The sequence below is a fragment of the Hylobates moloch genome, unplaced genomic scaffold, assembly GCF_009828535.3.
Source record: "Hylobates moloch isolate HMO894 unplaced genomic scaffold, HMol_V3 SCAFFOLD_21, whole genome shotgun sequence".
NCBI classification, from domain to species: domain Eukaryota; kingdom Metazoa; phylum Chordata; class Mammalia; order Primates; family Hylobatidae; genus Hylobates; species Hylobates moloch.
Genome location: NW_026652296.1, coordinates 619,601 through 635,728, shown reverse-complemented (window position 1 = coordinate 635,728; position 16,128 = coordinate 619,601). Strand labels below are relative to the sequence as shown.

The following is a 16,128-nucleotide window of genomic DNA, read 5'->3' as shown; positions in this document are numbered from 1 at the left end:
AGGGAGGGCAGGGGGGCCCCCGCCAGCCCCACCCACAGCAGCGGGCCCTGCCACCCCCCACCCTGACGCCCCACCCCTTGGATTCCAGAGAGGAAAGTGGGCTTGTGTGTAGTTCACATGCTCGTATCTTAAAATCACCATTGTCAATAGAACAATTCATAATCATGATGATAAAATAAGATTTATAACCAGCTTCAGTCTGGAGATACACACAGAGCAGATCTTCACTCCCAGACAGGGAGCCCACAGCTGTCCCCAACCCCACAGGTGCAGGACACACACAGACAGTTCAACCATGTCTTAAACACACAGGTGTTTATTTGTTCATTTGATTTAATTTTTAAGTTCACTTTACTACGTGGATGAGATGGGTGCATATTACACTAGGCTTTCGCTATGAGAGCTGCCACCGTGAGGAGTATCCCAGCCCTCAGTTCTGCTTCCCTTTCTGAGTCCCACAAAAGCCACATGTGGGCAGCCTTGGGTTCCCATCCCAGCTGGCTGCTCCCTCTGGGGCTGTCTTGGTGGGGAGAGGGAGATGGGGCAGTGGGTCCCTGCTGACCCCTGAGCCCTGCAGGGGTCAGGATCCTCCCGTGGTCCCTGGTGTGGCTCTGGAAGACACTGGCAGTGCCCGGCCAAGGCCTCCCGCAGGATGGAAGCTGAGGGCCCTGGCTCTGGGTCCTAAGAGAACTCAGTTGCCCCCTTCACATTTTACAGCAAAGGACCGGGCAGCAGCTTTGGGATGGGGCTTCCGTGGAGAAGTGGGGGATGCTGCAGTGGTACAAAGACAGCCTCCCCCACTGCCGTCCTCCAGTTGGCCGTCCTCCAAGGCCAGCACTGGGCATCCGAGGGAGAGGAGGAACCCAGCCCAGAGGGTGTGGGCAGGAGAGGCCTGGAGTCAGGCCTCGACCCACAGCCCCCTCTGGGTGCCAAGTGGGAAGGGTGTGGGGGCTGGCTTGGGAACCTTACCCTCTGCCCTTCCAACACCTGAATCTGTGGGCAGCAGCCCCACAAAATCCCCCTTGGGGCTCCCTGAGGAAGACTTGTGGCTGCCACTTCCACCAGGGCAGAGGGCACAGGAGGGGCCAGCACTCCAAAGGGCTCTAGGGTGGGTCTTTCAAGGACATCTGCAAAACCCTGGTGGGGAGGGGCGGCGGGGCTGTCCCACGGAGGCGCCTGGGCCAGAGGCTCTTTGGAACTCTTGCACTTCTGAGTGGGGGACTGTCCATGCTGCCCACAACCTCTAGACCACGGCAGCCTGCTCATGGGTCCCTGGCAGAGAATGCTCACTCCCCAGCAGACTCAGGACAGGCCCCCAACTGCAGGCTTCCAGGAAGGCCCAGGGTGTCCACCTCAGGCCAGGTGGTCTCAGAGGACCCCTGTGCAACCACATTAAGGAGAGCTGCAGCCCCCACCCACCCGCCTGCCAGTTCAACAAGCTCCGGCTGCACACGCAGGCTCCCAGGCACCATCACCCCCCTCCCCCGTCGCCCCTCCCTCATGGGGAGCCCCTTCACCCTGGAAAGACAGCAGGTACTGTAGCCTCGCTTGTTGGCCAGGGGCGCTGGCTCAGAGGACCTGCCCTGACCTGCACGTGCTGACCAGACAGCCCAGCGTAAGGACCTGCGATCCCACGCCACCGCCCTGGGTTTACCAGGGTCACCACTACCTCTCTCACAGGGCCCCCGGGGGACCCAGCCGCGCCCGGCCTGGTGTCTGCACCGAGGGACCGCGTCTCACGCCCGGCGTCTCCTGCAGGGGAAGCCGTGGTCAGCGACTCACCACGAGGACAGGGCAGGGCGGCTGAGTGCAGAAGAGAAGCATGAAGCTGGGGGCGGGGGTGGGGGAGGAGGAACAAAAGTTGCATCTAGACAGAGGTGAACGAAACAAAACCAAAACCCGAACGTGTTCTGTCGCAGGATGGGCGCCGCCCGTCCGGGGCCCTTAGCCCGACATCTCCTCTCGCTGCTCCTTGTTCCTGCGCACTTCGGCCGCGTGCAGCTCCTGCGGGACAGGGGGCGGGAGGGCCTGAGGGCGGGGGTGGCTTGAGGCGACTCCGGGAACCCCCAGGTGCGCAGGCCGTGGCGCCCTGGCACCCGCCCGGCCTCATCCGGGCTGGCCTCCAGTAGGACCCAGAGTTGAGGGGGCGGGAGCACCGGGGAGGCCCAGAGCAGGGCCGAGGACCAAGGACGGGTTTCCGGGGAGCTGGCTGGGCCCTGCTTCTAGCTCGTACCAGAGCCGAGCTTCCTTCAGAGCACTTCCAATATAATGAATTTAGCCATCTATTACTGCAGCTAGTTACTGTCCCGCCAGGACCAGACTCTGGACCTGCTTCGTGCGCTGCTGGGGACGCCCAGTAAACACGGGATGAGCCCCCGACCCCCACCCCAGCTCAGCGCCCTTCCGAGCTCCGCCCCCTGTTTGCTGCTAGCCCCGCCCCGCCCCACCCCCCCACCCCCGTCCTCTCCGAGCCCCGCTCCGAGCTCCGCCCCGGCCCCGGCCCCGGCCCCGCCCCCGCCCCCGCACCTTCTCGCGCAGCCGCTCGCGCAGTGCGGCCAGGTGCGCCTCGCGGATCTCCTTGCTGAGCTCCATCTTGTAGTTGAGCTTCTCCTCCGCCTGGCGGCTGAAGTTGTTATTCTCCTCCAGCGCTTTGTGCAGCACCTCGCGCTCGTGCTCGCGCCGCTCCGCCAGCTGCTTCAGCACCTGCGCCTCCTGCGTCTGTGCGGGGCGGGCGGGCGCGCGTGAGCGGCAACCCCGGGCCCTGCCCTGCCGGACTCCTCCCTGCTCTCCGTCTCCCGCCCGGCGCCCGCTCGCCTCACCTGGCGCCTCCACCTGCCCAGGCCTCGGTGGGTGCCGGGACCCCCGGGCGCTGCCCTGGGAACCCTCGCCTGCCATCCGGCCTGTGGTCGGGGCAGGGCCAGGGGGTCGCGCTCCGCCGCCCCCTCCCCTGCCTCGCGCGCGTGTCCCGCGGTCCTGGCTGCGCCCAGGGCCCCCGCCGTGCCCTGCCGCCACTGCACACCCTGCTCTGCGCGTCTGCCCCTCAGCAGGAAACCCTGCAGCAGCAGGAAACCCTAAACTTGTGGGCGGTCTCTGAGCTTTCTTTTTTTTTTTTTTTTTTTGAGACGGAGTCTCGTTCTGTCACCCAGGCTGGAGTGCAGTGGCGCAATCTCGGCTCACTGCAAGCTCCGCCTCCCGGGTTCACGCCATTCTCCTGCCTCAGCCTCTCCGAGTAGCTGGAACTACAGGCGCCCGCCACCTCGCCTGGCTAATTTTTTTGTATTTTTAGTAGAGACGGGGTTTCACCGTGTTAGCCAAGATGGTCTCGATCTCCTGACCTTGTGATCCGCCCGCCTCGGCCTCCCAAAGTGCTGGGATTGCAGGCGTGAGCCACCGCGCCCGGCCGGTCTCTGAGCTTTCTCTCTTCCTCAGACATCCGCCCACTGAGCAGAGTAGCTGCTTGTTACACACCGGGTTCCCAGCTCCCAATTAGGTGCCCAGGAGCGGAGGAAGGGTCCCCAGGGATGCTGGGGGAGGGGTCGGCTGGTGACCCCTGGGAGGAGAGCAGGGCAGCAGGACACGCAGCCACGTGCCAGTCCCTACTAGTCAGCCCTGTGAACCCTGGTCCCTGGTCTCACCGGGAAGGGAACGGAGCCGCTTCCCCGTCCAATGCGTTGGCCTCCAGGGTGGCACTCCCAAAAGGACATTTTTATCTCTGTTTCAGTCTCAGAGGAGCTGGTGGGAGGGGAGGCTGCAGGGAGGGGACGTGGAGCCCACACCCACCTCTCCCGGGGCCCCTCAGCCCTCCAGCAAGCCTCAGGGTCTTCACATGTGAGGCCCTTCCTCCAGCTTCCCTGTCTGGGAGAGGGATGCCCCACCCGACGTCCCCAGGGCCCATCTGGGGACCACCCCCTAGCAGCCTGCTGGGCATGACAAGGTGCCTCCCACCCTCACCAGAGGCTCCTGCTCCTTCCAGTTGGCCGCCGCCTCGGAACCCTTCCTCCTCTCCATCCCATTCTTTGTTTTTGTTTGTTTGTTTGTTTGTTTTTTGAAATGGAGTCTCGCCCTGTCGCCCAGGCTGAGGAGTGCAGTGGCGCAGTCTCGGCTCACTGCATCCTCCACTTTTTGGGTTCAAGCAATTCCCCTGCCTCAGACTCCCTAGTAGGTGGGATTACAGGTGTGCATCACCACACCTGGCTAATTTTATATTTTTAGTAGAGATGGGGTTTCACCATGTTGGCCAGGCTGGTCTTGAACTTCCAACCTCAAGTGATCTGCCTGCCTCAGCCTCCTAAAGTTCTGGGATTACAGGCGTGAGCCACCGCGCCTGGCCTCTCCCCATCCCATTCTTATCTCTCAGGGAGAGGCCCAGGGAGCCACAGCCCCTCCTGCTCCAGGCCAAGGCACTGACCAAGCCCGCCTGGGAGCACCCTGCGTCTTGCAGGCCCTGTCCCCGTGGGCCGCCTCCGTTGAAACTCCTGTGGAGGGGGGGAGTGGAGGACTCCTTGCCTTCCTCCGCTCCTCGGCTGCCTCCAGCCGCTTTTGCAGCTCCTCCAGGGAGGTGTCCTTCTTCTTGGGTGGGGAGGAGAGCATAGGGCTCTCTGGGGACAGGTCAGAAGGGGACTTGAGGATGACCTCGAAGCTCTGGCCAGAGGCCCGCTTGTCCAGCTGCTTCACCTCCATGTCTGCAGGGCAAGACCAGAGCGGAGCTTCAGAGGCCCGGCCAGAGCATGGCGTGGGCTGAGCAGGATGCTCCCAGCACACATCCAACTCCAGGGCTGGGCGAGAGGGGGTGGCTGCTCCCGCGGGAATCCCAGGCTTCAGCCCCCAGGATGGGCCCCTTCCCCCTAGATCCTCCCTCTCCAGAGGCAGCCAGGACTGGAGTTCAGAGAGACTGCCGGAGGCCCGGGGAAAAGGCGAGGTGGGCAGGCACCGCAGGGCAGGGCAGGTGGCAGCCAGGCACTCACCCCCGTACTGGTAGATGGTGTTGGGGTGCGGCTGTGTGTAGAAGCAGGAGCAGATGAGCGACAGCACCGACAGCTCCTTCATCTTCTCCTTGTAGGCTGTGGGCACGAGGCTGGGCTGAGCAAGCGCCACTGGGGCCTTGCCCACCTGGGCCCCCGTGTTTCCCTCCCCATGGCTGCCTCTGGCATGTCTCTGTGAGACACGGAGCTGCCCAGCACGCTCTCGTGTGTCTCCACACCGCTGGCCCCTTCGTCTCTCCTCCAGCTCTCTCGCTTCCAGACGCTGGCGCTGTCTCTGTGGTGTGTCCCCTGCCCTCTGTCTCTCTTGCCCTCCGCCTCTCCCCGCTTTTCCTCTCTCTCGGCATTAATGTCTGTCTCATCTTCCACACTGACTTGTTTCTCCATCCTTCCTGCCTGCTGTGGTCTGAATGTTTCCCTTACCCAAAACTCATGTGTTGACATTGTAACCCCAGGGTGCCGGTATGCGGAGGTGAGGCATTGGGAGGGAATTAGACCATGAGGCTAGAGCCCTCCTGAGTGGCCCCAGAGTGGGGCTTCAGAGAACTCCCTCACCTTCCATCATGTGAGGACACAGCCAGAAGACGCCACCTGTCTATGTACCAGGAGGTGAGACCTCTCCAGGCACCGAATCTGCCGGCACCTTGATCCTGGACTTTCTGGCCTCCAGAGCACTGGGAAATAAGTTCCTGTCGTCTATAAACCACTCAGTCTCAGGTACCCGCCCAGACTGACAAAGTGGCTGCTGCTGCCTGTCTGGGTCTCTGTTTACCTTCTGTCTGTCTGACTCTGTCACTGTCGCTGTATCTTTCTGTGTTTCCGGGGGTAGCCCCTGACTCTTTCTCCCTGAGTGCATCTTTCTGTGATTCCTTGTCACTATGTGTCTTTCTGACCCTTACCTCCCTCTGTCCCGCTACTTCTCTCTCCCCTCCTCCTCCCTCCCGCTCCGCACCAGCTCAAGCAGGCAAGATTAACTCATGACGGGACCAGCACAGATGCAAACCCTCTGTGGGCAGCACTTTCTTGGGCTGTAAACCTGGATGAAGCCCTCAGACCCTCCCTTCTCCTTCCCGATGATTGTGTGGTCACCCTGAGATGAAACCAGGCTCTCTCCAGGCACATGCTCTCTGCCCATCTAGGGCTGGGCTTGGGCCACTGATGCCACCAAGGACCAAGGAAGGGAAGCTGTCCGTTCAGCACCACGGCCAGCCCTCTTGCCCATTCAGGTCAATCAAGTGCCCACCAGCCAGTGTCCCTGCTGCCCAACCCAAACCAGAAGTAAGCTGGGCTCCTGTGGCCCTGCACCCTGTCAGGGGAAGAGGGAGGCGCCTGCTCTCACAGTGAAAACACTTTAGCTCTTTTGGTCTATTGAGGGCGAGCCTCACTCCTAAGCAGACACGCTGGCCCGGTTTCTCACTAGTGCTCAACAATCCTCTTGGCTGGGTGCAGTGGCTCATAACTGTAATCCCAGCACTTTGGGAGGCCAAGGCAGGTGGAACACCTGAGGTCAGGAGTTCGAGACTAGCCTGACCAACATGGTGAAACCCGATCTCTACTAAAAATATAAAAATTAGCCAGGCGTGGTGGCAGGCACCTGTAATCCTAGCTACTTGGGAGGCTGAGGCGGGAGAATCGCTTGAACCTGGGAGGCGGAGGTTGCAGTGAGCCGAGGTCGCGCCATTGCACTCCAGCCTGGGCGACAGTGTGAGACTCCGTCTCAAAACAGAAAGAAAAAGAGAGAGAGAGAGAGGAAGAAAGGAAGGAGGGAGGGAGGGAGGAAAAGAAGAAAGGAAAGGAAAGGAAGACAGACAGACACGACAGAAGTAATCAAGCCTTTCATGGTGAGCTGGGTCTTCCTGTGACAGTGCAGAGAATGGTCTGTCCTGATTTAAATTTCCTGGTGACCTACACTTTTCTGGGCAGAGCAGCACAGAGCCAAAGAGGGTGTAAGGAGGAGCAGAAAGGAAACCCAGAGTGGGCAGGCCCGCGTGAGAGCCGTTGGGGGAGGGAATGAGCCTTTGAGCCGGGCAGTGAGGCAAGGCTACCTGTGTTGGTCATTGTGAGAGCCTTTGGGGGAACCTGTCTTGGTCATCGTCTTCAGGGAGGGAGGTGGAGGGGGACCAGGTAGGGGAGCCTCACAGGGGACTTTGACCTGACTTGTCAAGTTTTCTTTTTTCTTTTTTTCTTTTTTGAGACGGAGTCTTGCACTGTTGCCCAGGCTGGAGTGCAGTGGCGCGATCTCAGCTCACTGCAACCTCCGCCTCCCAAGTAGCTGGGACTACAGGCGCCCACCACGCCTGGCTAGTTTTTGTAGTTTTAGTAGAGATGAGGTTTCACCATGTTGGTCTTGATCTCCTGACCTCGCGATCCACCCACCTTGGCCTTGGCCTCCCAAAGTGCTGGGATTACAGGTGTGAGCCACTGTGCCTGGCCTACTTTATTTTTTAGAGACAGGATTGTGCTCTGTTGCCCATGCTGGAGTGTAGGGCACAACTGTGCAGTTCACTGCAGCCTTGAACTTCTGGGCTTGACTGATCCTCCCATCTCAGTAGCTGGGACTACAGGTGCACGCCAGCACACCATTTTTTTTTTTTTTTTTTTATCTCAGCTCACTGCAAATTCCGCCCCCTGGGTTCAAGCGACTCTCCTGCTTCAGCCTCCCAAGTAGCAGGGATGACAGGCACATGCCACCACGCCCGGCTAATTTTTGTATTTTTTTTTTTTTTTTGAGACGGAGTCTCGCTCTGTCGCCCAGGCTGGAGTGCAGTGGCGCAGTCTCGGCTCACTGCAAGCTCCACCTCCCGGGTTCATGCCATTCTCCTGCCTCAGCCTCTCCGAGTAGCTGGGACTACAGGCGCCCGCCACCACGCCCGGCTAATTTTTTGTACTTTTAGTAGAGACGGGGTTTCACCGTGGTCTCGATCTCCTGACCTCGTGATCCGCCCGCCTCGGCCTCCCAAAGTGCTGGGATTACAAGCGTGAGCCACCGCGCCCGGCCAACTAATTTTTGTATTTTTAGTAGAGACGGGGTTTCACCATGTTGGTCAGGCTGGTCTTAAGCCACTGCACCCGCCCGGCCTACACACCAGCTTAAAAAAAAAGAAAAAAATAGCTGGGCGTGGTGGCTCATGCCTGTAATCCCAGCACTTTGGGAGGCTGAGGCAGGCAGATCACCTGAGGTCAGGAGTTCAAGACCACCCTGGCCAACATGGCGAAACCTTGTCTCTACTAAAAATATAAAAATCAGCCAGGCATGGTGGCGGGCTCCTCTAATTCCAGCTACTTGGGAGGCTGAGGCAGGAGAATCACTTGAACCCGGGAGGTGGAGGTTGAAGTGAGCCAAGATTGAGCTACTGCACTCCAGCCTGGGAGCAAGACTCCCGTCTCAAAAAAAAAAAAAAAAAAAAAAAAAATTTGTAGTGGTATGGAGGCCGGGCACGGTGGCTCACACCTGTAATCCCAGAACTTTGAGAGGCCAAGGTGGGCAGATCATGAGGTCAGGAGTTCGAGACCAGCCTGACCAACATGATGAAACCCTGTCTCTACTAAAAATAACAAAAATTAGCTGGGCATGGTGGCAGGCACCTGTAGTCCCAGCTACTCAGGAGATTGAGACAGGAGAATCGCTTGAACCCAGGAGGAAGAGGTTGCAGTGAGCTGAGATCACGCCACTGCACTCCAGCCTGGGTGACAGAGTGAGACTCCATCTCAAAAAAATATATATATATATAGGGCCGGGCGTGGTGGCTCACGCTTGTAATCCCAGCACTTTGGGAGGCCGAGGCGGGCGGATCACGAGGTCAGGAGATCGAGACCACGGTGAAACCCCGTCTCTACCAAAAATACAAAAAATTAGCCGGGCGTGGTGGCGGGCGCCTGTAGTCCCAGCTACTCGGAGAGGCTGAGGCAGGAGAATGGCGTGAACCCGGGAGGCGGAGGTTGCAGTGAGCCGAGATCACGCCACTGCACTCCAGCCTGGGCGACAAAAAAAAAAAAATATATATATATATATATATTTATATACACACATACATACATATGTATACACACATACATATATATAGCATATATACGTATATATATGTATATATACATATATACATATATACACATATATACACATATACATATATATACATACCTATATATACACATACATATATATATAGAGAGAGAGAGAGAGAGACACAGAGAGAGAGAGTAGTGATAGGTCTTGCTATCTTGTCCAGGCTGATCTTGAACTCCTGGCCTCAAGGGATCCTCCCACCTCAGCCTCTCAAAGCACTAGGATTATAGGTGTAAGCCACAGTACCTAGCCTATTAAAAATTAATTTTAAACAGGAGGATGTGATGAGGGAGTTAGAGGGTGTGCCAGCCATGTGTTCCATAGCAGCAGGTCAGGAGACACTGGGGACATTTAGAGGAGCTGAAGGGGTGGCCAGCCCTGTGCTCAGGAGGACGGGGGAGGGAGAGAGCAAGAGGGAGTTTGGGCTGGGGCAGAACGCAACTGGGTCCTGAGAGAGGGTAAGAAGGCAGGGACTTGGCCCTTCCAGGCCTGACTCTGCCAGCAACCAGCTCCCTATCAGCAGACTCCAGGCCCCGACCCTTCAGATCATCCTTCCTTATCAGACATCCAAAACTCTGAATGTGGCCGGGCGCAGTGGCTCACACCTGTAATCCCAGAACTTTGGGAGGCTGAGGCAGGAGGATCACTTGAGAACAAGAGTTTGAGACCAGCCTAGGCAACATGGTGAAACCCCATCTCTACTAAAAATACAAAATTTAGCCGGGTGTGGTGGCACACGCCTGTTGTCCCAGCTACTCAGGAGGCTGAGGCATGAGAATCACTTGAGCCTGGAAGGTGGAAGTTGTAGTGAGCAGAGATGGTGCCACTGCGCTCCAGCCTGGGCAACACAGTGAGACTCTGTCTCAGAAAACAAAAACCAGAATATGTTTACCATAAAGGCCAGAAAATGTGATTAACAGCTGCTCGAAGCCCCTGTCTGCCCTGAGCCTGAAATTTTCACAGAAAAAAAGATCTGTAGGCTCATACAGAGGAAGGACAAACACCAGGGAGGCTCCCTTCCAGTTTGCTTCACCTCAGCAAACGGACGGCTGGCGGCAATTTGGGGGCAGGTGTGAGCACCTGCATCATCAGGAAAGAAGGGGCACGGTGGGGACGCAGGTCAGACCTCTCACAGGTCTTGGCTCTGCCCAGGAGACACGTGTCCGACTGAGAGGTGAGGAACTGGGTTCCGCAGCTGCAAACACAGGCGCGGCTCAGCATCTGATGGCCATGGAGACCCCCTGGCTTGGCTTCTCCCAGCTGGTGGCCCATGAGGAGCTTCTATCCCAAGAGACTGTCCCTCAAGGAGCAAGTGGGACCAGGTACCCACAGGACGGAGCCTGGGAGTGAGGCCTGCCCTGTGGTCTGGCTACGGGGAGGAAGGGCAGATTGGAGGGGGCAGGACAGCAGGTCAGGAATTGGCCAACTCTGGAGAGAGCCAGCAAGGGGAAGTCTGCGCACGAGGCAGGGCTGGCCAGGGGCGAGGCAGGACATTGGACCAGTATTTTCAGAGCTGGTGAGGCTTAAAGAGCATGTCTGCTGCCTCTTATTGCAGAGGGAGGATGCCGAGGCCCAGACCCATCCAGGGGCCACCTCTCCACAGACACAGCTGGTGCCAGGGAAGCCCCTCCCAGAGCCTCAAAGCATTGCTCCCTCTCTTTCTTTTTTTTTTTTTTGAGACAAGAATCTCGCTCTGTCACCCAGGCTGGAGTGCAGTGGTGCAATCTTGGCTCACGGCAAGCTCCACCTCCCAGATTCAAGCCATTCTCCTGCCTCAGCCTCCTGAGTAGCTGGGACTACAGGCATGTGCTACCATTCCTAGCTAATTTTTTGTATTTTTAGTAGAGAGGGGGTTTCACCGTGTTAGCCAGGATGGTCTCAATCTCCTGACCTTGTGATCCGCCCATCTCAGCCTCCCAAAGTGCTGGGATTACAGGCGTGAGCCACCGTGCCTAGCCTTTTTTTTTTTTTAAGACGGGGTCTCACTCTGTCACCCAGGCTGGAGTGCAGTGGTGCAATCTTGACTCACTGCAACTTCTGCCTCCCCAGTTCAAGTGATTCTCCTGCCTCGGCCTGCCTCCTGAGTAGCTGGAATTACAGGCACATGCCACCATGCCCAGCTAAGTTTTTGTATTTTTAGTAGAGATGAGGTTTCACCATGTTGGCCAGGCTGGTCTTGAACTCCTGAACTCAGGTGATCCGCCCACCTCAGCCTCCCACAGTGCTGGGATTCCAGGTGTGAGCCACCCCGCCCGGCCCATCCCTCTCTTTTGACTCCCTTCTTTCTCACCACCCCCTCCCCACCATCCTTCCCCTTCACTGACGTCAGGGAGTTAAAAACAATTCTCGCCATGAGCTGGGCTGGTTTTGTCTCCCTGCTTCTCTTTGTACTAAACATTAGGTACCGAGGAAATGCGGATTGGCCTTTGGATGATTCATGAGCAGGAGTCAGAAACAGGCACCAGGTCAGCCTCAAGCAGCAGAGGGTATAGTAGTGCCCGCTCCCAGGGTCACACCTCACACCCACCCCTACCGCCCGCCCGGGTGGATGCCCTTATCAGCTCTCCTTCTCCTTCTTCTTCGTCTTCCTCCTCTTCTTTCTTCTTTTTTTTTTTTAATTTTTTTTTTGAAAGTTTCTACTCTTGCTGCCCAGGCTGGAGTGCAATGGCACAATCTCAGCTCACTGCAACCTCCCTCTCCCCGGGTCAAGCAATTATCCTGCCTCAGTCTCCCAAATAGCTGGGATCACAGGAATGTGTCACCACACCTGGCTAATTTTGTACTTTTAGCAGAGAGGGGGGGTTTCGCCATGTTGGCCAGGCTAGTCTCGAACTCTTGACCTCAGTTTATGCACCGGCCTCAGCCTCTCAAAGTGCTGGGATTACAGGCATGAGCCACCCTATCAGCCTCACTTCTACAGAGGAGGAATGGAGGCTCAGAGAGGGCAAGCGTTCCACCCAGCATCACACAGCATGCCGGGTGAGAGCCCAGTCATGAGCCTGGGCCTGACTGCAGGCTCCTGTTGGGAGCTCACGGAGGTGGGGGATCTGTCCAGAACCGAGAGGCCAGGGGACCACAGTGGCCTCTGACCCCTGGAGGGCCCTGGAGGCTGCTGCTGGCTTCCCCCAGGGGCAGATGGAGGTCACTGTCACCCAGGCTGCCTCTCATGGTGCCAGGAGCACAGCATGGCAGGAGCCACCAGCTGATCTGCCTTTCCCTGAGCAGGAAACTCAGAACTGTGGCTACCACAGTCAGGCTGCCTGACGGGCGGTGAGCACTCATCTCTTACCAGGCAAGCAGCCAAGCACCTTTCCTGAAATATTGAGGCCTCAGAACAAGCCCCAGGGGAGGTGCCAGCACCATCATCTCCACCCAGATAAGGAGACCTAGGTCCTGAGAGGTTACGCAGCACGGACAACACCACACAGCTGGAGGAGGTCAGACTCTGGGGTGCAGAAGGAGAATGTGAGCAGAGGCCACAAAAGAGGAGCCAGTGCCTGGATGCCCAGATGGCCTCGCCCTCCCAGCTCAGCCCCAGGAACCGAGCCCATGGGGAGGGACCATCAGGGAAAGGCTGTCAGGAAGGGCAGGAGGCGGCCCTGGAGAGGGCAGAGCTGCCCTCAGGGGCAGGAGGGGAGTCCCCTCTGCCGAGACCCCCCCCCCCCCAGTATCCGCGGGGGTGTCCGGGAGGAGGCGGAGGGAGGAAGCGCAGATGGACAGGACTCCCAGATAGGGTGGGGAGGTGTGGTCGGTGACACACACGGTCCCCTCCTGGCAGGTGCTGAAGTCACCTGGAGCCTCCAAGCCCGTGGGGCCTGAGGGGCGGGGTCAGGTCGGGCACGCGTGGGTGGGCGGAGTTCTGCGCCCCGGGCCAAGGCGGGCACTGGGGCTAGAACCAGTCAGCTCGGGAGGGGGACCGCGGCGACCCGTCCCGGGGCGTAAGAAAAAGTGGGAGGGAGTGCGGCTCGTGGGCGGAGGCGGCGATGGGAAGGAGGTGGGGCCCTTCGTCCTGTCCTCCCGAACGTCGAGCGAAAAACCAAGTGGGTTCTGCGACCTCGCGGCGGAGCAGAGCGTTTCGGGAAGGGCGGGCCCAGCGTACTCGCGCCCGGGGTCGCCCGGCAGCTCCCCTGCGTCCAGAATCTGCCCCCCGCCTGGGCCTGAGCCCGCCCCTCCGCCTGAGCTCCGCGCGGGACAGGCCAGGAGGCCGGGGTGGGCGCTACCTTCGAAGGCGGTGGGTCCGCCCCGCGGGAGGCGGAGGGGGCGGGAGGGGCGGACCCCTCTGATCTCGGGAGGGTTTGGGAATCGCAGTCGCCCCTCCCCCATCCAGACCGCGCGGCGCAAAGGGCAGTGGCTTTTCTGGCCAGAGCAGGTGGCCCGGGCGTCGCGAAGGGTGGTCCCCGAGGCCGCAGCGGTGTGGGGGGAGGGCGCGGTCCCCCTCACTCCAGGCTCGGCCGTGTCTGGCCCGTTCCCCTCCTTAAGCGCCCCCTCCAGCCCCTGCGCTGCGCTGGCGCGGGGAGCGCCGGGTTCCCGGCTGGGGCTTTGGCAGAGGGTCCCACCCTCTCCCCGCCTCCCCGCGAAGGCTCTGGAGGACCCAGATCTCGGGTGGCCGGACGCCCCAGGGACTCCGCCCGCACATCGCGAGCGCGCCCACCCGGTCACGAGCCCACCCCCGGGTCTCGGAGCCACCCTGCGGCAGTCGCGCCCTGCGTCGCACGCGGCTCCCCCAGGGGCGAGGCGCCCCCGCCCGACGTCCCGGTCCCGAGCTCTCCCTGGCGCGGCGCATCGCAGCCCAGCGCCCCACCAGCCCCGCCGGCGCCGCAGACCCCAGCCTCGGGCGGGTCGGGCCCAGGCTTGCAATGCGCAGGGTAGGAGAAGGGAAAGCGGCGTCCGCAGCCGGCCGTTGCCCCAGGCGAGGCCTCTGCTCAGATCCCGCCGCCCCAGAAAGCCCGCGGCCCGGGAGCCTACCCGAAATGGTGCTGGCCATGGTGCTGGCGGCGGTTGGGCCTGCGGAGGCTGGAGAGGCGCAAGTGGCGGCCGGAGCTGCAGACTGCTAGTGCTGCAGTGCCGTGGAAACGAGGCGGGCGGGAGGGCCGGCGGAAGAGAGAAGGAGGAGACAAGGAGAAGGAGGAGACAGAAGAAGAAGAGGTTGGGGGGGGCGGGGGAAGGAGGGAGGGAGGAAGACAGAGAGGAGCAAGCGCCTGGCTGCGGAAGGGGCCGCGGCCCTCGGAGGGAGAGGGCGGAGCGGGGGGGAGGGGGGCCCGAACTGCAACAAGACCCCCACCCTCCAACCGCTCACAGCGGGACAGCTGCTTCCCCAACTTGGCTTTGTGAGGCCTGAGAGTGAGGTGGGGGTGGAGATGAGCCCCCATTCCCCAGGGCAGGCGGGGCAGGGGCAAGGCCGGAGGAGCTGGTCCCACCCATGGGGTGGGGCCGCAGAGCCCTCCGCCGCCAAGACCGCTGTAGGCTGGGCTGGCGCCAACAGGGTCCAGGTCTGTGCCTGCCATCGGAGAGGATGCCACAGCCACAGGGGTGGGCGCTGGCCTGGAGGCCTCCAAGGGGCATCTCCTGTGAGCCCAGGGGATGGGCAGGATCTGAGCAGAGAAGAGTGAAAGTGGAGGAGTGAGGCCAGAACAAAGGCTTTGCGGTGAAACAGAGGTGGTTTCCCGCCGGGGCTCTGACCTTTACTCACTGTGTGGCCCAGGCCAAGGGCAAGCGTCCGACCTCGCTGGGCCTTTGTTTCTCAGGGGTAAGATGAAACAATGACGCCCCCAGACGATGGAGATGAGGGGTGCCAGGGTTGTGCGCACTTAGTGAGTGGGGGGCAACCTATCCTGCCTCCCCCTCTCCTCATAACTACCAAAGGGAAAGCCTGGTAGGCAAACGGAGCGTCTTTGCCATTTCAGGGATGGAGCCACCGAGGCAGGGAGAAGTGCTTTGCCCTACAAGCAACTAAGTCATAGGGCCAGGATCAAAACCCTGAAAACCTCAGGAGACTCGCAGAGCCATGAGGCTGGCTCAGCAACACAAAAGCCAGGGGCAAGCCTCAGCTCTAGCAGTGCGTTGGGAGCACCCGAGGCCGGTCACATCCTAGGGTGGCCTGGAGAGTCCTGACCCCTGACGTGCAAGCCGGCATCATCCCTGGGACGGTGAGTCTGGTGGGGGTGATGCCCAGGAATGTGACATTGTGTGGCCCAGAGGTACCCTTAAGACAGGAGGATCATCAGGCGGGCCCTGACCTCATTACAGGAGCCCTTTAAAAGCAGTTTCCTTTGCCTGGTTGAAGAAATTGGAGGGATCAAACCAAAGAAGGTTTTCTGTTGTTGAGATGAGGGGGCCACATGGCAAGGATCTGAGAACTGCTCCCAGCCAACAGCCAGCAAGACAACAAGACCTTAACCGCAAGGAAGTGAGTTCTGCCAACAAGAAGAGAATGGGCTTGGAGGCAGGTTTGACCCCAGGGCCTCCACACAAGAACTGAGCCCAGCTGCCCACTTGGTTTCAGCCTTGGGATACTAAGAATTAGGAGGTAATAAATGAGAGTTGTTTTAAGCTGTTGGGTTTGTGGTGATTTGCAATGAAGCCATATCAAACTAATATGCACACAGAGGTGTTGGCCCCTGGGCCATTCCTAGGAACCCAGCTCTGGGAAGGAGGAAGAAGGGTGGAGAGGCACACAGAGCTGCCCACCACAGCAGCTGTGTCCTCCCTGTTGGCCACCACAGTGGCAGTTGGGGATGGTCAGCATCCTTCAGGCAGACTCCAGCCCTGGGTGCTGGAGCTCAGGTGCTAGGGATCAAGAGAAGCAGCCCTCTCCGGGACTTCCAGAGTCTTCTCATGTGGGTGGGGTAGGACCCACCCAGTCAGGCTCAGAGCACTGCAATGCCTCACACTCATTGTGACTCTGGCCAGGCCCTCTCTGAGCCTCTGTGTCCTCATCTGGAGCACGGGGACCAGGTGTGTGGAAGCCCCTGGCATAGTGCCAGGAACCCAGTAGATGTGCACAGTGTGCACTAGCAGGAACACACAACAGGGGTACTGACTGTCAGCACCTTAGCAGGCACACGCAACAGGGTACTGACTGTC

General features: G+C 59.6%; 1 protein-coding gene across 1 annotated transcript; it reads right to left on the bottom strand.

Moving 5' to 3' along the window:
- Positions 1–296: 296 nt before the first annotated feature.
- On the bottom strand, positions 297–14,124 carry STMN3 (stathmin 3). The gene is made up of 5 exons (XM_032141978.2): positions 14,011–14,124; positions 4,965–5,060; positions 4,507–4,682; positions 2,527–2,718; positions 297–2,004 (listed from the first exon to the last, which is right to left on the bottom strand). The coding sequence occupies exons 1-5, from the start codon at positions 14,027–14,029 to the stop codon at positions 1,945–1,947; spliced, it is 543 nt and encodes a 180-aa protein (XP_031997869.1). The 5' UTR covers positions 14,030–14,124; the 3' UTR covers positions 297–1,944.
- Between the last annotated feature and the right edge of the window lie 2,004 nt (positions 14,125–16,128).